Genomic DNA, 23,067 nt, shown 5'->3' with positions numbered 1-23,067 from the left:
CCAACTGCCAAGTTTATGACATTGTATTCAAAAAGACTTGAGGCTGTAATTGCTGCCAAAGGTGCATCAACAAAGTATTGAGCAAAGCCTATGAATACTTATGTACATGTAATGTATTTATTTTCAATAAATTTGCAAAAAAATTAAAAAACATTTTCACATTGTCATAATGGGGTATTGTGTGTAGAGTTTTGAGGACAAAAAAGAATTTATTCCATTTTGTAACAAGATAAAATGTGAAAAAGTGAAGCGCTGTCAATACTTTTTGGAGTCACTGTATACTGGTACATATGTTGCAAATTGTATATCTTAAATAAATTATGGTTTTTTTTATGGGGAAAACCATGTGATTTTTTTTTTTTTTTACAGAAAATACATTTAAAAGGGAAAAAATTATTGCGATTGTATTTTATTAAAATGTAAAAAAGTGGGTTTGTTTTCTGGAAACATATTCAAAGTTTTATTTTGTCATGAAAAAAGTAAAATTATGTGGTTTTATGTAAAAAAAAAAAATTGTTTTTTTTTGTAAAATAAAACTAACCAAAAATTGTTTCTATGCAAACAAAAATAAATAGATTTCAGAAATTAAGTGGGTGGAATTTTTTTTAACCAAATTTCTCTTTTTTTCGACTGAAAATTCAAATTCTTTCTTCACGTAAAAAAAAAAAAGAAGAAAAAAAACCATATACAGTACGTTTTCCCTCCTTTTTAATCAGGAAAACAACAAAAAATTAGGGACGTGAACGTTTTCTACTCAGGATGATTTATTTTGGAGATTAAATGAATCCTCTCAAGTTGTGTACTTTGAAAAGGTATAAAAGGAAAGGCATAGTTCAAACACTATGCAGTATTTTTAAGATGATCTCCATGATATATATATTACAAAAAACAAAACATACATTGAGTCCTTCCTGTGAAACATCACATAATTTAGAATGCACGTTAAGATGAACCGTATGTGTCTTCCGGGACTATGTTAAGCTAAATGCTCCCCGTAGAAACGCAATGTCCTGCAGGTTCTATGAAAAGTGGATTCATAGGATAATTATAAAGCTGCGGCGCCGTCTAAAAAGTTCAACAAGTCACTTGGTAAAAAAGTTCAAGTCTTTAGTGAGGAACTTTGAAGGTGAAATGGCCACAGAAAGTGCAGTCCTCTCAAATAGGATGTTGTTGAATGTGGCACGAGGCTCCGCTTGGAGTCATTGTCTAATATCTTACACGTCAACAGAATGTCTTTCGAGTGTCTACGAGACTAGGGCTGGTCGGGGGGGCTGGCGGCGACCGCCTCGTCGTTGCTGCTGTCCACTTCCTGTTCCATGGGGCTGTCCTCCTCCAGCTGCTGGCTGGTGTAGTTGGTAATCTCCAGGAAGCCGCTGGGCTCCACCACCACGTTGGACTGGCTCGAGTCCGGCAGGATGGAGTACTGAGGGATCACCTGCACGCAAAGTAAACATCATGCACACACTTTTAGAACACAAAGTAGTAGTTCCATTTAAGGTCCACTTTTTATACTCTGAATCAAAACTGAAAATTAAGCCTCCTTGCATTCTGTAAAAATACATACAGGCGCAGTTTTGACTTAACCATGCGTTCCAATGAAAAACGCTCGATGATAGTGCAGCTGCGCTTCCTAGTGGGGAAGTTGGTGCATTACAGTTTTATCAAACTCTTGACAGAAAGGTCCTAAAATTTTTTCATTTTCTGTAAATACATTTAAGAGATTTTCTTTTAGCTTTTTATCTAAAAAAAAAAAACCCTAGCAATTTTGGTTGTTTATAATATAAATTGTTTAAAAAATATGTATGTCCAAAAGTTCAATTGTTTACAAAAACATAATTTTAGCATTTTGGATAACAAGGAGAAAAAAACAAATACATTTTCATATCTATTTAATTGAAAGAAAAAAAAAAGAAGTGTTTTTTGTTGTTGGTGACATTTTCTGGATTTGAATACAAAAAAAGCATGTGTCTCCAAATTCTGTCAAAAAACTAATTACTCTTAAAACACTTTTTTTGTCATTTGCAAATCAAAAGTCTAGACATTTTGGGGTATATCCATTAAGGGTGTTCATATATGGGCAACTAACTATTTGATCGGGTTCCAATTCTTGGGGTAACAATTAGATACAGAACCGATTCTCAATTAAATTCTCGCAATCAATTACTTGGTATAATAAATATAGTGAAACTTTTTCAAAACAGGTTTAAAGGTTAGAAAAGCTCCTTCCGTTTGCAAGGAGAGGGCTTAAAACTTAAAAGAAAAAAAATAGTCTTGTAAAACAATTCTTTATTTTAAATCGATTTTTGAAAATTATTAATTGATTTAGAATCGGGATGAATAAGAATCACAATTCAGATGTGAATTGATTTTTTAGCGCACTGTGCTTTTGTGCCGTTTTCCTTTTTCCGCTGCATGTTTTGAAAATGTTTGTTTTCTTTTATAGAAAAAGGTAAAGCTAAAAAACAAAACAAACAAAAAAACATTTTTTGAATTTTTCCACATTCGAGTTTGGTAAAAGCCGTACCTCAATAACCTCCATGTCGCTTTTACTGGGCTGCACGCGGCTGAACTGCTGCGCCTTGGAGTGGGCGTGATGATGCGCCGCGGTCGTCGTCGCCGCCGCCGAGCTGGTTATGAACTGACCCGAATCCAGCGTACCGGAGACGGCCTGGACCTCCAGTGTTTTCCCCAGGGGGGCGCAGTCGCTGGAGGAGTCCACCACCATGGGCTCGATGCTGGGGTCGATCTCGGCCTCCATCATGGAGATCTTCAGGATGTCCGACACAGAGGGCTTGTCCAACGACGGCCCCGAGCTGGACTCCGGGATGAGCTTGGCGGCTGCCTCGCCGCTGAAGACGGGTGATGTGTGATGGGAGCTGCCGAAGGTGATCTTAGTGACGGTGGCGCTCTGGGTGATGATTGGCTGCTGTGGTGAAAGACAGTGAGTTTTGAATTAGGTGAATTTTCCCCACCTTAAAACGTTGGAATAGCGCACAGGTATGTCAAAATTGAGTTCCGTCTCACCTGGCTGGAGGCGGTCTTATCTGCACTGACAGGGTGGTGCGCCTGCAGCGGAGGCGGGTGGGACATGGACGTGTGCAGAGGCCTGTGGTGGGACGTGGGCGCTTGCTGGAGCTTGGGCAGCTGCGGCGTCACCGGCGGCGTGATGGACCCCTGAGGTTTGGGCTGACTCTGCTCTCTGAGTTTGGGGAGTTTCTTCGTTAAATTGGGCGTGGCGAGAAAGGCTGCGGGGGAGGACGAGGAAGGCTGGCTGAGCTGAGGTTTGCTCTGCAGTTGTGGCGGGGCTGACGGCTGCTCGGGGTCCAGCCTGCTCGCGACTGATGACTGAGCAGCGGCAGCGGGGTGCTTTGTAGCGTCCATGGCTGGCTGGCTGCTGGAGCGGTAAAACAAGCCCGTCTGAGGGTCCAAAGTGTCACCTTCCAGCTCACTCACCTCCAACACAGAGTCTGTTTTACCATCAGATGGCTAAAATAAAAGAAGAAAAAAAGACAATGGCACTGATTGAACATGACAACGTGTACTTTAGAGAGAATGTCACTGCTTCTCCTCACCCTGAGGCTAATGTGCGTAACTGTAGCTGCAAGAGGGGCGGCAGCTGGTTTGGTTACCAAGGTGATCTGGCTTTTGTAAGGCTTTCCCTGCTGCGGTGGCGGCAGCGGCGGCGGCTGTTGCTGCTGCTGGGCTGAAGACATGACCACTTTGTCCTCCGAGGTCACGCCCACCCGGCAGACTTTACCTGGTCGAGCAATCAATCGTCAATCGTCCAACCCGTCAATATATGCGAGAACGATGCCGAGACACGAGGCGGGCACCTGCTGCGGCGACATCAGCGCTGGCTTCGGCCTCCGAGCTGGTCGGCTTGGAGGATTCCGGAATAGCCTTCTTCTCCTGGGCCAGCTGGATGGGCACGGCCATCTGGCTCAAGTCGATGGTGTGCTGCCGGGGTTTGGACTCTTGGCCCTTCTCCTTCACTGTGGATACGTCAGCAACAATGTTCCACTTAGAATGATTGGCTGTACACAACCACCAGGTACCCCACAGGACATCCTTCACTGATGACTGAAGTGAACTGTTGTATGACCAAGCCCCACCTGAGGTCTGCTGCAGCTCCAATAGCGCTTTAATGGTGGACGTGGCGGACTGGGATTCGCCGGCAGACAACTCCTGGTAGATGATAGTCGGGGTGGACTCCACCGCCACTTCCTGTTCAGTCCAATTGTGCTCTCTGGAGGACACCAAGTGGAGCACAGGCTGCGAATCTTTTGGAACAATGAAAAGGAGAAGACAGAACGAAAATCAAGTTTTCCCTTCCCACACACAACAGACCTCCAGAAATGTCCTCTTACCGCCGCTGTGGGACGTCTCGCCGACCGAGCTGCCGCTGCTGCTTTCCGTGAAGCCGCCGCTGTCGTCTTTGACGGACGTGTCCTGACTCAAAACCTGACTCACGTCAACCGCGCGCGTCACCTGCTGCAGTGTCTCTGTGACGAGCTGCCGTGTCTGTTCGCTCACCACAGCAGCCTGGAAGACTGGCTTGGGCTTGATGAGCACCTGATAGCAACACGAGTCACATAATATAAAATCAACCTGACTATTATTCTTATTTTGTGCTTAATTTCAAATCATAGTCTCTTACCTGGGTCTTGCCTTGCTGGCCATAGACGATCTTGGTGGGGATGATCTTTGTGGCGGTGGACGAGCCTGCGCTCATGCTTTTGGGCTGAGTGACGATCATCTTGGTGATGGGCCTGGAAGTGGTGATGATGGCCGGTTTGCTCCCCTGAACAGCCTGCAGGCTCTTCTCGCCCTGCCAACACATTCGGTGAGAGACTTAAGCATTGTGTAAGACAGTGGTCACCAACCTTTTCGAGCCCAAGATCCCTGGTGTCAGCCAAAAAACAAAGCAAGATCTACCCCTGCGTCAACTATGTTTTATGTTTGTGTATTATATATATATATATATATATATATATATATATATATATATATATATATATATATATATATATATATATATATATATATATATACACACCGGTATATATATATATATATATATATATATATATATATATATATATATATATATATATATATATATATATATATATATATATATATATATATAAATAAATGAATAAAAAATAAATATATATTGCGTTTATATTGGAGCCTTTTGCAATAACGATTTACACATTTTTATATATTTATTTTATTAAGACAAAGCTTTGTATGTAAATACATATAAATACACACAAATATATATATGTGTGTATAAATTGTGTTATGTATGTGTGTATTTATGTATATTATATATATATATATATATATATATATATATACACATATATACAGTGTTGGGACTAACGCGTTACTGTAACGCCGTTAGTTTCGGCGGTAACTAGTAATCTAACGCGTTATTTTCTATATTCAGTAACTCAGTTACCGTTACTACATGATGCGTTACTGCGTTATTTTTTATGTAGTATCGGCTAGAAACTGAAGATCTGAGTGTGTTTTGTGGCAGCGCTGCGGTGGAAAATAAGAGGCGTACGTGCTTTGTGTGGGTGGGGGTGGGGGGGGACTCCCATACCGTAGTTGAGGAGCGCAGGGGAGACGTTCCTTCGGGGCTAACAACCTTCACTTTACCCGGAAGTGGTCTTTACAGCTGAGGGTGAATGACGAGGCCGACGGTTTGTTGCAACTTTGTGACTTTATTGGACGCAGCCATCCAGCAAGCTAGAGAGAGCACCTGCAAGCACTCACTGTTGCCGGTCGCTCACTTCTCTCGCCCACTCACTCACTGACATCCCTCACCCACATGCTGTCATATCTTAAAGGGCCACACACACACACACGCACACACATAAACGCTACTATCATAACAACTAACAAGACATCAAGGCGAAGCCAAGAGTCGATTTTTTTAACAAGAAGAAATTGTCAATACTTTTCTTTTGTCGAGCACAAAGAAAATAACATTTTAGTTAAATGTAAGTTGTGTCTTGGATCAAAGATCCTATCTACTTCAAGTTCAAGTTAAAGTGCCATTATGTTGCAGCTATTTAAAATAGTTTTGTCAATTTGTTCTGGCCAGAAACAAATTGGCCTTTGAAACATATCTTTGTCTTTGTGTGTTGTATGTAGACCACATTGCTTAGCAGAGTTCAGTGATGCAAATGCATGTCAAGTTGATCAACACATTGTATTATTCTCCAGTGCAATAACAGTACTGAAATGAAGGCTAAAGGGCATTAATGGGAGCTTTTAAAAAAGAAAAGAAAAAAAGAAGTAACTAAATAGTTACTTTTCAAAGTAACGCATTACTTTTTGGTGTAAGTAACTGAGTTAGTAACTGAGTTACTTTTGAAATGAAGTAACTAGTAACTATAACTCATTACTGGTTTTCAGTAACTAACCCAACACTGTATATGTATGTATATATATATATATATATATATATATATATATATATATATATATATATATATATATATATATATATATATATATATATATATATATATATATATATATATATTATAATATTTGTTTTTTTTAAAGACAAAGCTTTGTGTCATTATTGGCTGATTTCAACATTTTTGTCTTTTTCCTCATTGTTTCTTGCTGTTTTCCCAATTTTTGCAGGTGGTGTTGTTTTTTGTAAAAGGTACCTAGAGCTAATGACAAACGAGTCACGGGCCACAGGTGGCCCCTGTTTCACAATTTGGGTACGCCTGCCGTAGAAGCTAATTGTTTATGGACACTATACTTTTATTACTGTAGTATATTTATTCAACCTGTGGTCACATATGGGTCGCGTGTCACATGGTTTTCTTACGTCAGTGCAGGAAGTGGCAGTGCTGGGACTAACGCGTTACTTTGTAACGCGTTACTGTAACGGCGTTAGTTTCGGCGGTAACTAGTAATCTAACGCGTTATTTTTTATATTCAGTAACTCAGTTACCGTTACTACATGATGCGTTACTGCGTTATTTTACGTTACTTTTTGTGTAGTATCGGCTAGAAACAAGATCTGAGTGTGTTTTGTGGCAGCGCTGCGGTGTCGTTCTTCTGAATCTCTTGTGTCACACGGAGGAGGCGCGCTGTGTGTGTGTCTGGGTGTGGGAAGGGGAGGGAGGGGCAGGGGGGGCGCGCAGCAGCATTCGTGAGGGAGGGGCGGAGACAGAGAGAGCGAGAGAGTTGTTAACGCGCATGCGTCGCCAGGCTCAGCTTTTTATCGATAGATTTATCAGATTTAATTTTTTATTATCTATAGCTAATGTTTTAAAGGCCCACGGCACATTCTAAAAATACTATTAAAATAAACAAAAACATAACAAAAGTGAAATAAAAAAGCTTAAAGGTGAAATGTAATTTAGAAAAAGTTGCAATGTTGACTAATAAAACAAAGCTGTTTTTTTTTCCCTTTCAAACTGTCATTGCTCAAAACATAATATTGAATCAAAAACAATGTTATTATGAATTATAGTACACACACTCTGTCAATTCTCTTATATACTCTTTCTTTCTAGACTTCTAGAGTGTTTGATTATCACATCACTCTAAATGTATAGAATATAAAGTTCACAAACATAAAGAGGGATCGTAGTGGGCCGGGCCAATATTTCCTTATCTCTAAACTAAAACTGGGGAAATGTGTAGAGTGTTCTGGGCTTCAGACATGATTTTATTTCAGAATTCCTTGAGAGAAAAAACGCCTGGTTAGGCTTTGGTATGTAAAAATAAAGTTAAAGTACTTATTTGGTTTACAGCTATGTTGTTATTATGCTGTTTATTACTTATGCATGTTATGTTGCAGCTATTTAAAATAGTTTTGTCAATTTGTTCTGGCCTGAAATAAGTTGGCCCTTTGAAACATATCTTTGTCTTTGTGTGTTATATGTAGAGCACATTGCTTAGCAGAGTTCAGTGATGCAAATGCATGTCAAGTTGATCAACACATTGTATTATTCTCCAGTGCAATAACAGTACTGAAATGAAGGCTAAAAGGGCATTAATGGGAGCTTTAAAAAAAAGAAGTAACTAAATAGTTACTTTTCACAGTAACGCATTACTTTTTGGTGTTAGTAACTGAGTTACTTTTGGGATAAAGTAACTAGTAACTGTAACTAGTTACTGGTTTTCAGTAATTAACCCAACACTGGGAAGTGGTAAAATCAACTGTTCACCTGGCGGATTTTTCCTGTGTGATAAAGAGGGGATAAACGTGGAAGTCCTTAAGCTGCCGCCTTGTTTTATCATATATTACTGCCTTTGCATAAGTAAATGTTTAGTTTTGTTTTCACAATAAATCAACACAAAATCCGTACTTCTGAGCAATGTTCATGGACTCTAGTATTTGGCTTGTTCGTTCTCGTCGCAGGCGAGCGATGATGGTCGTGGACTCGTGGTTGAGGGACGAGTTGTTTGATGTTGGATGCTAGAAAATGTCCGATGGATTGCAACAGTCAGTCTTAATGCATTGTTGCGGCTCCATGATTTTTGAGCATATCATGCAATGCGTGTTTGCGAGATGAGCGGGTGTGGTGGGCGGCGTCGAGAGGTGCAGGTTGAGGGGCTGAAGAGAGAGAGACGCTTGCGTGCGTGTTCGGTGTTAAAATGCTGGACGACAATAGATTTTTAAATACTATCGTTATATCGCGATAAGGCATGATGATGCCGACACATTCTAGCTGCGTCTTGCAAATTTGACAGCGACAAGCGAACGGAAGGCATCAACGCAACGTAGCGTCCTTACTAGCGACTGATGTCCCTCCACGGTATAGCTTCTGAATCACTAATCCTAGCCTCCAGCAAACTGTTTCTTACAAGTAGCATTATCACTGGAGTACTAGAGGACAAGGAATAGCTAAACATGCTACACTGCACTCTGTAGGAGGATACAAAAAAGCATAGCTTACTGCTAAGCTAGAGCTCTTGAACGCAAATAAGGGTGGGCGGATCGATACAAATATCAACAGTAACGATACCAAATAGTTTCAGTATATTGTCAATACAGTGAAACGTCGATTTACCAACCCATATGTATTTATTTTTTTGCGAACGTTTCGATTTACGAGTTATAAGACAGAGCCAAATATGCTTATGTGTGCAAAACCGTGTCTACGTGTACAAACGTTCCATTCATTTCACTAAAATATGGACTTTAGTCGAGGCTGGAACCTATTATTCATATTAACAATGTTTCTTATGGAGACATTTGCTTTACTATACGAACTTTACAATTTACAAACCCTGTTCAAGAACCAATTGCGTTTTGTAAATCGAGGTTCCACTGTACTTGGATCAATATTTTGTTATTGTCACACAATCGTTTCAGGTTCTTTTGTACTATTGACTTCATTATACGTTGTGTATGTCATAAAAGGGAACAAGGAAGTAATTCAAATACTCATTGATATTGTCAGAATACAGTTGTGATCAAAAATGTAATCATTAAATGATCCTGAATATATTAAATATGAATATTGGTATGGCCAATTCTGCCCCTGTAACTACTTTGTTACAAATGTGTAGTAAACACCAGAAAAATAAGTGCTTTTTACATTTTAACAGAAATGTAGAAAGAACATGTTACAACAGAAATTAACTATATATTAGCATGTAAATTAATATTAGTTTTGACAAAATAATACAACTGTAAATGACACAATGTTACTGCATACATCAGCAGCTAAATTAGGAGGCTTTGTAACCCCTTTTAAAATGGTTCATTTATCTTTCATACTAAAAAAATGTGTAAATCGTTATTGCAAAAGGCTCCAATATATATCGCGATATAGATTTCAGGCCGTGTCGCCCATTCCTAATCGACACTAATGAGACTAACCGCAGCGTTCAACAGCGTGGTGACCACGTTCTTGCCGGGCAGCCCCTGGATGGTCGCTCCCTTGCCTGTGGTTTTCTGAACCACAATGACGTTCGGTTTGGACGTCATGGGGATGGTGGTGATCTTTGTTGTGGTGCCTGGTCAGGAGGAAAACATCATCAAACATCTGAATGAATGAGGGAACTACTCTGATGCAGCAGGTCTGTGGGATCTCGGCGTGAAAGAATGTGGAATGTGATGATGCTGCTTCATGCTGAAGCAATGCATGCTTACGTGGCATCAATTTGTTCAGGCCCAACTAGTTTACTGGCAAGAGATTGCATTTGTGCAGGAGAAACTCAAAGAAATTGTACATCTTTGTAATGATATCACAATACAGCTGCGTAATATCCCCGCCCATCTGACAAAAAGTGAATGGAGAGGCTGGCTGTTTTAAAAAGATTCTAAAAATGCATTTGTTTGGCACAACAGATTAACATCATGTAACATCTCACAGCAGGGAAGTCTTATCAAGACCTGCTTTTTAATTCTTAAACAAGTCAACTATGTTTGCAGTACAAAGCAGTTCTGTCATCATCTTGTAAAGACCACACAGATCCATTACAATTACACTCAGCTGGAAATAATATTTATATAGGCAGAGCATAGACCTTTTACATTGAACTTTATATCATATCATATAAATCAATACAACCAATTAGCATATTAGGTGGGTGTGCAGTTTAGCAAGGTGTGTTTTGATGCCACGCAAACGCGATGCAATGGAGTGACGTTAGACGGCGACTAGAAACCTGTCAGCGGATGCTGTCTTGCTTTGAACAACTTTATGAATTATTACATTACTTCAGGGCTATTTAACTAAACGATGAAGAGGGCCGCAGTTTCAAGAGCCGGATATCAAAATGTGAATGTTTTTTCAGAAATTGCCTCAGCAGGTTATATTTTTTTGAGACTGTGTTTACATAACTGCAAAGTAAACAAATTGTCAATAAATTAAATTGTTCTGCCCTCACTACTCGTTTTCAGCGTGTGCAGCTAGTTAAAGGCCTACTGAAATGAATTTTTTTTATTTAAACGGGGATAGCAGATCCATTCTATGTGTCATACTTGATCATTTCGTGATATTGCCATATTTTTGCTGAAAGGATTTAGTACAGAACAACGACGATAAAGTTCGCAACTTTTGGTCGCTGGTAAAAAAAAGCCTTGCCTATACCGGAAGTAGCGTGACGTCACAGGAGGAAGAATTCCTCACAATTCCCCATTGTATACAATGGCGCGAGAGAGATTCGGACCGAGAAAGCGACGATTACCCCATTAATTTGAGCGAGGATGAAAGATTTGTGGATGAGGAACGTTAGAGTGAAGAACTAGAGAGGCAGTGCAGGGTGTATCTTTTTTTGCTCTGACCGTAACTTAGGTACAAGGTCTCATTGGATTCCACACACTCTCCTTTTTCTATTGTGGATCACAGATTTGTATTTTAAACCACCTCGGATACTATATCCTCTTGAAAATGAGAGTCGAGAACGCGAAATGGACATTAACAGTGACTTTTATCTCCACGACAATACATCAGCGAAGCTCTTTAGCTACTGAGCTGACGTGATAGCATCTGCTCAAATGCAGATAGAAACAAAATAAATAAATCCCTGACTGGAAGGATAGACAGAAGATCAACAATACTATTAAACCATGGACATGTAACTACACGGTTAATAATTCTAAGCCTGGCAAAGCTTAACAATGCTGTTGCTAACGACGATAAAGCTAACTTAGCAACTTAGCAACCGGACCTCACAGAGCTATGATAAAAACATTAGCGCTCCACCTACGCCAGCCAGCCCTCATCTGCTCATCAACACCCGTGCTCACCTGCGTTCCAGCGATCGACAGCGCGACGAAGGACTTCACCCGATCACAGATGTGGTTGGCGGCTAGCATCGGCTAGCGCGTCTGCTATCCAAGTAAAGACTCCTTGTTGTGCTGCTACAGCCAGCCGCTAATACACCGATCCCACCTACAACTTTCTTCTTTGCAATCTCCATTGTTCATTAAACAAATTGCAAAAGATTCACCAACACAGATGTCCAGAATACTGTGGAATTGTTCGATGAAAACAGAGCAGTTTGTATGGTGACACATTGGGTACGAATACTTCCGTTGCCATCGTGACGTCACGCGCATACGCATCATACATAGACGTTTCCAACCGGAAGTTTAGCGGAAAATTTAAAATTGCACTTTATAAGTTAACCCGGCCGTATTGGCATGTGTTGCAATGTTAAGATTTCATCATTGATATATAAACTATCAGACTGCGTGGTCGGTAGTAGTGGGTTTCAGTAGGCCTTTAAAAGCATTAACAAACAGAAGCTCCAGGTTTTGTTGAGGATTAATGTTCCTTATTTTCAATTATTTTCCTTCCTTAGTTTTTTTTCTTTACACTTCTTCCTTCATTTAGGTTTGCAAGACTGAAAATATAAACAAAAATAATGTCATCCATTATGTATTTTACATAAACAAAGTCCATTGTGTATTTTAAATAAATAAAATAGGTTTAGTGTCAACATATTCACACAATAAACTAAAAATGTTACATACAGTATATAGAAATTACACAACATCCCCACACCAAACATTGCACTTATCGCAGTTAAACCTAAGGTGTAGCGTTGTCGCCCTCTTCTGGTCAAATTTAGAGCTACATGTAATAAACTAGGTTTGATGGGCAGACAAAAACATCACAACCCCGAATACAAAAGTCATCACGAGGTCAGCAATGTCAATACAAAACAAACTAAATATCTTTATGCACAATATCTACAAATGTTTGACAAAGTTTCGTGATGAAGCTTACACTCTGGCATTTCTACCATTGTTGCTGCCTGTCTGGATCAATGTGTCCGTCGCTTTAAAAGGTATGCCAGAAAACAATGACCCGAGCACTTGCTCGGGGTGGAACATTCATACCGGTACTTTGTTGTCCAGTCGATGTTAAAAGTCAGAGTTTTGCAATTTATTTAGATTTTTTTTTCCAGAGTTGTATGAGTCATCTTCTTCTACTCACCCCATAATTGTGACACATATGCCTCGCTGTTGCCCCCTGCAAGGTGGCGGAAGTACTGCATACATGATCAACCCTAGTTTTAATGGTTTTATCAAGCCTATTTGGGCGATGTTCACCGGGCCAAATGAAAAGCTATGGCGGGCCGCCGGTTGAATAATCCTATATTACTTCCAATTTTCCCTTTTTTGGGCGGATTAATATTGGCCTGTGGATTACTGGATCGCTTGACACTGGACCTTGAGGCTCTTTTTAGCACGACATATTGTGTTACAAACGTTTGTGTGGTGTTGCTTCCTTATATGTGATTATCCCGAGCTGATTATCACATCATATAGGGCGGGGCAATATGGCAAAAAATTAATGAATAAATAAATCATCCGGTATCCATTAATATCACAGTTTTTACATTGTTTTTAACCTGCATCTGTACTAAAAACCAAACAAAGTAGAGATTAGTTCAATGTTTTAACATTCTAAGTGAATAGAAAGTAGGAATAAATAACAAAAAGCACAATAACAATGTACCAATACATTTGAGTTTACATGTTTCCAAGTAAAAGAAGAATGCCTCAATGGTCCAACTACAGTATTGGAAGCTGTCACGTTATCATCAACTTACCAATGAAGATGTTTGATTGCGTCCACAACTGGCTGCAGTAGTAACAAGTGTTTTTCACACAGCTTTATAGTGACAAGTAGTCATATTTGCAAAATAAACATATTACCTGACACATAGAAGTCATTTGGGAAATGTTCGGCTCTGTATTTTAGAGTTAGTTTGGTAGTTTGAGATGGTCATGTGTGCCTGAGGCAGGCACAGAAAAAGGCCCCAGAAGGGTGAACCCTGCAGGGCTGCCGTGTATAGCGAGCGGGCCCCTGGCTGGCACGACTCCATGGAGGTGAGTGTTGCCCTTTTGTTCTCAATGACAGCATTTCAGTCACATTACGACAATTTCCGCGACTTTTCGCATTTAGATTCTGTTTTTAGCAAACATTGGTTCCGTCCGCTATTCCAAAAGACATGTAAATCTATGGTTCCGTTTACTTCCACGAACCCGGAATTTAGGCGTTAAACGTTGACTCCGATTGGCTGTTCCGCCGAGTGCCTTAATGCTTTGCAGCGGAACCTGAATGAATTTGACAGCGCACGCGTGTCATAATTCCGACGATCAGATGGATAAAAAAAATTAACCGATAGCAGTAGCATTAGTCCAGAATTTTCCCGGCCCGCTTGGACTGACCCAATTAGGAACCGGTACCTAAAAATACCGGTACTCTGTATACATCCCTAATTCTCATATGCCAAACATAATTCTTAACAAGATAGGAAGAAGCTACTTTGTTTTATTGAAGACTCAGATCTGAAAGCTCTTGTCCATAGGGCTTGGCGATAAAACTGTCAATAAAAAATGCGTTTTAATTGCGCTTTCTTTATTTTCATGACTATTTACATTGTAGATTGTAACTGAATGCATCAAAACTATGAATGAACACATGTGGAGTTATGTACTTAACAAAAAAGGTGAAATAACTGAAAACATGTTTTATATTCTAGTTTCTTCAAAATAGCCACCCTTTGCTCTGATTACTGCTTTGCACATTTTTGGCATTCTCTCAATGAGCTTCAAGCACACCTGTGAAGTGAAAACCATTTCAGGTGACTACCTCTTGAAGCTCATCGAGAGAATGCCAAGAGTGTGCGAAAAAGTAATCCGAGCAAAGGGTGGCTATTTTGAAGAAACTAGAATCTAAAACATGTTTTCAGTTATTTCACCTTTTTTTGTTAAGTACATAACTCCACATGTGTTTATTCATAGTTTTGATGCCTTCAGTGAAAATCTACAACGTAAATAGTCATGAAAATAAAGAAAACGCATTGAATGAGAAGGTGTGTCCAAACTTTTGGCCTGTACTGTATATATATTAATATATTTTCATTTTGTCAGAGGAAACCACAGGTTGCGAAGCAAGGTTGGTTGCATGAACAAAGGCACTCGCTGTCTTGTAACCAAGCAACGCAAAAAGTGATCACTGATCAGTGGGAGTGACACTGTTAAAAAAATATCAACAATTATGGATATTGACCGATATAAAACACTTCTATTGTGATAGTTTTCAGCCATATCGCCCAGCCCTACTTTGCTGTTCCGAAGTCGCTGGCCTACCCGACATGAGGTTGCTGCTGAGGATCTTCCCCCCCAGCGTGGCTAAAGACTTGGGGACCACCGTGATGATGCTCCCGCTTGTGGTCTTGACGTAGGTGGCGCCACCGGCTGAGGTCGAGATTCTGGCACCGATGTTGGGGGTCACATTGGGCCTTGTGTAGGTGGTCTGGGTAGCTGCGCATGAAAAACAGCGCAAGTGTTTCTCCTTTTGTTCCCAGTTGTAAAGTTTAGGGTTAGCTTAGTGACCAACCTGTGGGCTGAGTGACCAGTTTGGTGGTCATGATGGCACCATTGCTACTGACAACCATGATGGGTGAGGAGCTGCTGCCGGACAGAGCCACCGACGACGGCTTGGGCAGAATTTTGCTGGGCTGAACCTGCTGAGTGATGATCTTCACTCCTGTGCACGCAGAAAGTGTTACTACTGGAATGAGCAATTAAAATGACAGCGTCTCGTCGGACCTACCAGACTCTTGCTTGATCTGAATGGTTGGCTTCGCTGAGGCGGTGGCGCTGCTCTGGGCCTGGCTCACGCTAGAAGCGCCCATGGGCAAGGTCTGCAGCTGTTTGGGCGATTGCTGCTTGGAGAACTGGGTCAGGATCTGAGTTGGAGAGCCCACCAGCGTTTTAGGGGAGGGGAGTCTGGCTGAGGCAACCTTCACTCCTGCTGAGGCCGCACCTTTGGTAGAAAGTACAATAAATTACAAGCTATGCCGCCCCCAAGTGGTCGTAAATGTTATAGAAAGAAGGCGAACTAGATGACTTACATGAGGCGATGGTCGACATGACCACTGAGGGCGTAGAGGAGACCACCGTAGTGACCGCGACAGGGGTGGAGCTGGTCGGGAAGACCACCGTCTGTTTCTGTGTGGGCGTGGTCAGAATGGCGGTGGAGACCAGCTTGGACATGCCGGCGTTGTTGTGCGACTTGGACAGGATGTTGGGCACAAAGTTAGAGCTGGGGGACGTTGTCACAATGATCACCTGCTCAAAAGGGAGAGAAAGTTTGACCATCGCTCGATATCATGAAGAGTAAAGGACAGGGCACCCAACGCTACCTTCTGCGTGGTGTTGCTGGTGGTTTGGATGGTGGGCTTGGTGAAGGTAATCTTGACGGGCGACAGGTGGGGCGGCAGCGAGTTGGCGATGCTCTGCATGATGTTGCTCATCTTTGGAGATGCGCTCACCGGCGTCAACAGGTTCTTGGTGATGGGCGGCGACATCTTGGAGACCTCCTTCAGCATCACCGGCGACGAACTTGACGAGTTGGTGCGCCTTCGCTTGCGCGGCTTCTCGTCTTCGTCGGAGCAGCTCACGCCTGGAGAAGAAAGGGACAAAAAAAATCAGTTTGCAAGTGGAGCTACCAAACTGCTATGGAGGGGTATCCTGGCAAAGTGCGGTTCCGCTCACTTTTCACGTAGACGGTGCTGCCACTGGGCAGCACCACCACACTGGATGAAGGGCTGGGCGGCCGTGGGGATTTTGACACTATTCCCATGGTGCCGCTGGTCGCTGTGGAGCTGGTGGAGGTGCACGTTGTGCTCGTGTAGGAGTAACACACAACCACTGTGTGGTTGTAAGGAAGAAAAGCAAAGGCATGTCATTTGCACTTTACATGCAACATTTTTCTGGGGCATTAAAGTTGGACACATATCTATTAATGTAAAAAGCGATGTTGAAAATATTCATACTTTTTAAAAAATAGATCTCATTTTTTTATTCCACTTTTATTTGAGAAAAGTACAGTGCATCCGTAAAGTATTCACAGCGCGTCACTTTTTCCACATTGTTACAATCATTCTAATATTAATTCATTTTGTCCTCAAAATTCTGTACAGAATACCCATAATAACAATATGAAAGGTTTTTTAATTAAAAAAAGAAATCATATGTACATAAGTATTTACCGCCTTTGCTCAATACTTTGTTGATGCACTTTTGGCAGCAATTACAGCCTCAAGTCTTTTTGAATACGATGCCGCAAGCTTGGCACAACTATCTTTTCACAGTTTCGCCTATTTCTTTTTGCAGGACCTCTTAAGCCCCGCCAGATTGGATGGGAAGTGTTGGTTTTCATCCCGGATGTCTCTGTACATTGCTGCATTCATATTTCCCTGTATCCTGACTAAAAACCATCCCCACAGCATGATGCTGCCACCACCATACTTCACTGTAGGGTCAAAAGAGTTCAATCTTTGTCTCATCAGACTTGATCATTTAGTTTCTCATGGTCTGGGAGTCTTTCAGGTGAATTTCGGCAAACCTTTTACTAAGAAATGGTTTCCGTCTGGTCACTCTTACATACAGGCCTGATTGGTGGTTTGCTGAAGAGATGGTCGTCTTCTGGAAGGTTCTCCTCTCTCCAAAGAGAATGCTGTAGCTCTGACAGAGTGACCATCGGGTTCTTGGTCACCTCCCTGACTGGACTTAGATGAATGCAGCAATGTACAGAGACATCCTGGATGAAAACCAATGCTTCCCATCCAACCTGATGGAGCTTGAGAGATGCTGCAAAGAGGAATGGTCAAAACTGCCTGTGCCAAGTTTGTGGTATTGTATTCAAAAAGACTTGAGGCTGTAATTGATGCCAATGGTGCATCAACAAAGTACTCAGCAAAGGCTGTGAATACTTATGTACGTGTGAATTCTTAGATTTTTAGTTTTAATACATTTGCAAAATTAACCAAAAAAAACCTTCACATTGTAATTATGGGGTATTGGCTGTAGAATTTTGAGGACAAACTTTAATTTTTAAATTTTGGAATAAGGCTGGAACATAAAATGTGGAAAAAGTGAAGTGCTGTGAATACTTTCCGAATGCACTGTACATAAACAAATTAATCTTTATGTAACGTGCAATATCAAATACTTACTGATGTTATTCAATTTTGCGACACTATTTAAACTAGGGCTGCAACAACTAATCGATTAAATCGAATACATAAAAATAGTTGACGATTAATTTAGTCATCGATTCGTTGGATCTATGCTATGCGCATGCGCAGAGGCTACTTTTTAAAAACTTTTTATAAACCTTTATTTATAAACTGCAACATTTACAAACAGCTGAGAAACAATAATCAAAATAAGTATGCTGCCAGTACGCTGTTTTTTTTCTCAATAAAATACTGGAAAGGATAGAAATGTAGTTTCTCTATTATCTGATTATTAATCGGAGTAATAATCGACAGATTAATCGATTATAAAATTAGTTGTTAGTTGCAGCCCTTTTTAAACTAATTTATCGGATGCATTATACAATGTTTACATTTTTTTTGTTTTATTTTAGTTCAAAGACTTCTAAGACGGCGATGTCACATAGAATCGAACACCAACGCTCTGAAGTGCGAGTTGCCAACTTGTCTATTCAGTGTCCAGACAGCACAGAGCAGAAAAGCACAGGAATGAACAGCAGATCAGAACTACTATGCAGGAACAGGTATGCTACAGTTTTTAGTCTTATTGGTTGTTTTTAATCGGGGTGTCCTGATACCACTTTTTCACTTCCAATACGACACCCACATTGGAGCCTTTCGATGGCTTTAAAAATCATACATACTTTGATCATTTTGTAGTGTGTAATGTTAGAAAATGTTTGATCAAGTAAAATTAGTCAAACAGGATAAGGATGGATATGAAAAACACTAACCTATTTATTATTAACCGCATGGAACCGACCATGATGTCTTCAGGGAAACTGCACTTTTTTTTGTTTTTATTTTGCCTATCCTTCACAATACATACGTAACACAAGAACAAATGTTTTTTCATTTTATATGCATTCTATTTAATATGGCACGTACTAGGTGGCTAACAATGCAGCTAATTTGAGTACACGATTCCATAAAGCCCTCTAAAAAAACATCCAAAAACTGCCAACAATATTCCATTTACATCTCGTGAACTAAATATTAACCAAGTACTAGCTATATTGTTATTAAAATCGCGAACGCAGACTGAACTATTTTTAGCTGGTAACTACCTTATGCTGCTATATTGACATATTGAACCGGTGGGCTACTGCATCACCTCTCAGTTGGTGAAAGTTAATTCTAGAATCATGCCTCTCACTTGGATAGTAGAAGGATGTGGTATTTTTTTTTACCTCTGTGTGGATTAAGTTTATTCGTAATCCAAACGGGAAGATATGAACATCCCATCAGTCGTCCTCCCAGTGAGAGTAGAAATTGTACAGTAAGTGATTGTTTTGTTATGTTTGTAGCACACAGCTTCTAAAACCTGTAGCTGTTCCTCCGTATATTCAGGCTCAAAAATATAGGTTTCTGGATCACCATTATCCCATAGTAGTCGCCGCTGGCTCTCATGAAGTCTTCCATGAGTAGTAGTGTTGCTGATGTTGAACGGAAAAGCAAACGTGATACGTCTCTGAAATTAATACGCCAAGCCAATTAGCAACATTTGTAAATATTAGATGTTAGTATGCCTGCATATTAACTGACAGCATGTATATAACACATTGAGGAGGTTTTTGGATGTTTTTTTAGAGAGCTTTATGGTAACAATAGAGCGATTCCCATTGGCTCCATTGTTAGCTGTTGCTAGTGTTTATTTAAGTTAGAATGCATTAAAAAAAAAAAAGAAAAATGTGTTTTTGTCTCAGATAACGATTGTGAATGATCAAAAAAGTGCAGTTTCTCTTTAAGTTAAAGTGGACTGGTAATTGTTTTTGGCGACACCTAGTGGGCATAATAGTTTATTAAATTAAGCTCATGATGAAGTAAGATGAAGGATGCAGACATGTTTCGTACTGCATACTTTCCAATAGCTTTTGCCCTGAAGATTATGTATGCATTTTTGTTCAATTAAAGACACTTGTTACGTATGTTTACTTTGCTGTCGTGCTCTTAGTTGTTGTGTAGCTGCTAGCTCCTTGTATCCTACAGTGTTTACCTTTTGTAAATGACTTGACTCAAATACAAGAAAATACCAAACTTATGTGCTTATTGGAGGACAATTCAATGTCAACTGGCTGCACAAGTAAACACGCTGCAGGACTGCTTGTATCTGACATTTTAACATGCAAGCCAAAATAATCGGATATTTCTTTGTTTGCTGATATCGGACCAGTATCAATATCGGATCTGGACACCCTTAGTTTTTAATACTTGCAGAGTGAAAATCAATTAGAGGTAGGGGAAATCGATTTATAGATGCATCGCATGGAGGATTATAGACATGGAAGATTATAGAATTGATTAGTAAATGTCAATAATATATTTATTTATTTTAAATAAAGTAACACAGATTGTTCTAAAATTTGGCTGACTGCAAAGAACCACCTCACCGAGAGATCCGACCAGCTCTTTTACTATAGGGCACTTATGGTCCAGTTTTGCACACATTTTCATTAATTTAATAGATGTGGGAATTAATTTAACTGTTTCTTATTACAAATTGTTTTTATTTTTTATGTTGCAAGTGGTAAACGCTTATTTAGCGAAACAAAAATAAATGTAAAACTGCATCAATAATTGATTTTTAATCGAACTGAATCGTAATCGAATCGTTAGGTGGCTAAAGATTCCCACCTCTATTAATAATATTTGATAAGTTCATTTTTGTCATTCACATTTAAATGATAAAATTACTTTCCCCACACTTTTGTATTTTCCATGTCATGAGTCAGCACACCGAGTCAATGGCATGAAATGTTTCGGCTTAGTTTGTACACCAAATGCCCTTTCTGATGCAAATCGAAGAAAGGCAGACGCATGTAATGTTATACCACAATAGATGTTTTTTAGACATTGAAAAAAATTGCTAATATTTTTGAAGCGTGCACAAGCGGGGTTCTGACTAACCTTCTTTGTTCCCCGTTTCAGCTGGCAAAAGAAGCGAGGCGTTCAGATTGGCTGTGGCGCTGGCGACTGCGTTGGCGGTCACCGTGAAAGCTGTCTGAGGGACCAGCCTCGGCATCAGCGGAACGAGCCGGCGTCCCTCGATGGACCACTCCGATGAGCTGTTAGGACCCGCCATGCTGGAACACATCGGGAGTCGCAACCTTTAGTATTTCCGCAAATCGCTCGTCACGCCGGATGGCGGTGAAACACTCACTGGTAAGCAATGGTGCAGAGACGCTCATCGTTGACAGCCCTGCGGACTTCGGCGCGGTGCCGCTCTGTTGAGATGCTACGAAGAAAAGAACGCAAAGTTCGTATCCAAAAGCGGTTTTTTTCCCCCCCCATCACATGCTAGAAGTAATTACCCGAGGATCTTTGTCAGTTCTCCCAGCAGATCCTTCTTGTCTTTCGTCAGGTCACCTTGGGCTCGCAAGGCACTGATGACACCGGCGTAAGCTTCCAGCTCTGCAAAGCAGAAAAATATGGTTCAAAATCCGCTGCAATGATGCACGTAGAAGAGGGTTTAGGAAGTGGTGCTAACTAAACCTTACCCAGTTTCCGGAGTATCCTTTTGCACTCATCCCTGCCCAGGTCGAGGATAGTGGGCCATACCACCGGCATGGTACCAGTCAGCACCGGTTTCTCCAGCTGAATCATGAGCTATAACAACAATAATATGCAATACTGTATACATTTTGCAGATATAGCTCTTCTGTTGTTATTACTACTAATTGGGGCTCGTAACAGTTCATCACTTTATGTAGGAACTGCGTACATGGGTGCAAACTACGATGGCAACGATCTTTAACACCACTAAACATGTTAAAATGCATGTTAAAGTATGCAAACATAGTCGAGAAGCGGTGTAGATTGTGACAATGCAACGGGGGAACAGCTCTTGACGATGGATGTGATTGATGCATTCTATCATTCTGGATATTTGTAACCACAAACGGGCAACGAAAACGTCCGAATCGCTTTACATGCACAGACATTGTTAGTGAAACAACATGTGCAAAGCCAGCTTTGGGGGGAAAAAAGACTGCAGAGAATGACGTTAGCTTAGCCCGTTAGCCTGCCAATTTTCTTACCTTCCGTTAGCAGGGCCAACTCAAGGCCTCGGTAACGTTAAAAAGCCACAAATCCAAAAGTCCATGGCAGGGTATCATATTGTATCCACGCTACCACATAATATTGTTAACGGATAGAGAAAAAAATGTTTAAAAAAACAGGCTTAACGTCCCGATCTTGCTAATGTTGTGCCAATGTTTACGTTGTCTGCTAGCTGAGTTTAGCCTGAATGGATGGAGCGGCTTCTTCGTCGGGAATGTCGGTCCGTGGTGCGTTTTATGGCTATGTTGGTAAGTGCCGCCACCTGTGGATAATGAACAATACTGCAGATAAAAAGCAAATCGTGTCCCATTCAAACACACTTGGCTGATTATTGTAATTAACAGACATAATTGTTAATTACAGTCAACACTTTGTTTAGTGTTTGTGTCACCGTTCGATATTTTAAGATGTTTCCCATGGTGCAGTGGAGCACTGTGGTGTCTCTGGGAATATCCCGAATTACGAGGGGTATTTGAACGCAACATTTTATTCTACGGGGTAGGTTTGGGTCAATCGACGCCGAGTGAATACAGGTCCGTTTTTGCCGATACCGATACTTGACTTTTTTCGCGATTATGACCTTTGCATGTAACTTGTCGAATTATTATAATTAGAAGAAAACGCAGAATGACGATTTTAGGTAACAAATTATAAAACACACACACACACACACACACACACACACACACACATATATATATATATATATATATATATATATATATATATATATATATATATATATATATATATATATATATATATATATATATATATGTGTGTATATATATATATGTGTGTATATATATATATGTGTGTATATATATATATGTGTATATATATATGTGTATATATATATATATATGTACATATATGTACATATATATATATATATATATATATATGTACATATATATATATATATATATATATATATATATATATATATATATATATATATATATATGTACATACATATATACA

The 23,067-nt window shown here is 40.2% G+C and overlaps 1 protein-coding gene across 2 annotated transcripts; it reads right to left on the bottom strand.

Annotated features, from left to right (window-relative positions):
• Positions 1 to 638: 638 nt before the first annotated feature.
• On the bottom strand, positions 639 to 22,306 carry emsy (EMSY transcriptional repressor, BRCA2 interacting). 2 transcript variants are annotated; one of them, XM_062048966.1, is made up of 20 exons: positions 22,062 to 22,306; positions 21,522 to 21,630; positions 21,336 to 21,435; positions 21,185 to 21,259; positions 20,932 to 21,107; positions 16,520 to 16,675; positions 16,168 to 16,427; positions 15,877 to 16,093; positions 15,576 to 15,788; positions 15,360 to 15,509; positions 15,110 to 15,283; positions 9,875 to 10,011; positions 4,658 to 4,828; positions 4,368 to 4,572; positions 4,113 to 4,280; positions 3,834 to 3,992; positions 3,573 to 3,757; positions 3,025 to 3,486; positions 2,525 to 2,923; positions 639 to 1,435 (listed from the first exon to the last, which is right to left on the bottom strand). In XM_062048966.1, the coding sequence occupies exons 2-20, from the start codon at positions 21,625 to 21,627 to the stop codon at positions 1,253 to 1,255; spliced, it is 3,696 nt and encodes a 1,231-aa protein (XP_061904950.1). In that variant the 5' UTR covers positions 21,628 to 21,630; positions 22,062 to 22,306; the 3' UTR covers positions 639 to 1,252. The 2 variants fall into 2 exon arrangements, with proteins under 2 accessions (XP_061904950.1, XP_061904949.1); XM_062048965.1 differs by having other exon boundaries at positions 696 to 1,435; positions 2,525 to 2,926.
• Between the last annotated feature and the right edge of the window lie 761 nt (positions 22,307 to 23,067).

The sequence above is a fragment of the Entelurus aequoreus genome, linkage group LG05 (assembly GCF_033978785.1).
Source record: "Entelurus aequoreus isolate RoL-2023_Sb linkage group LG05, RoL_Eaeq_v1.1, whole genome shotgun sequence".
NCBI classification, from domain to species: domain Eukaryota; kingdom Metazoa; phylum Chordata; class Actinopteri; order Syngnathiformes; family Syngnathidae; genus Entelurus; species Entelurus aequoreus.
This window is presented reverse-complemented; position numbering and strand designations above follow the sequence as displayed.

Bases quoted from the DNA above. Each gene is read 5' to 3' on its own strand.
- emsy (XM_062048965.1), bottom strand. From the start codon at position 21,627: ATGATTCAGCTGGAGAAACCGGTGCTGACTGGTACCATGCCGGTGGTA. The intron at 15,789-15,876 runs GTAAGTCATCTA...TTTCTACCAAAG, and splicing joins CATGTCGACCATCGCCTCAT to GTGCGGCCTCAGCAGGAGTG. The intron at 1,436-2,524 runs GTACGGCTTTTA...CTTTGCGTGCAG, and splicing joins GCGACATGGAGGTTATTGAG to GTGATCCCTCAGTACTCCAT.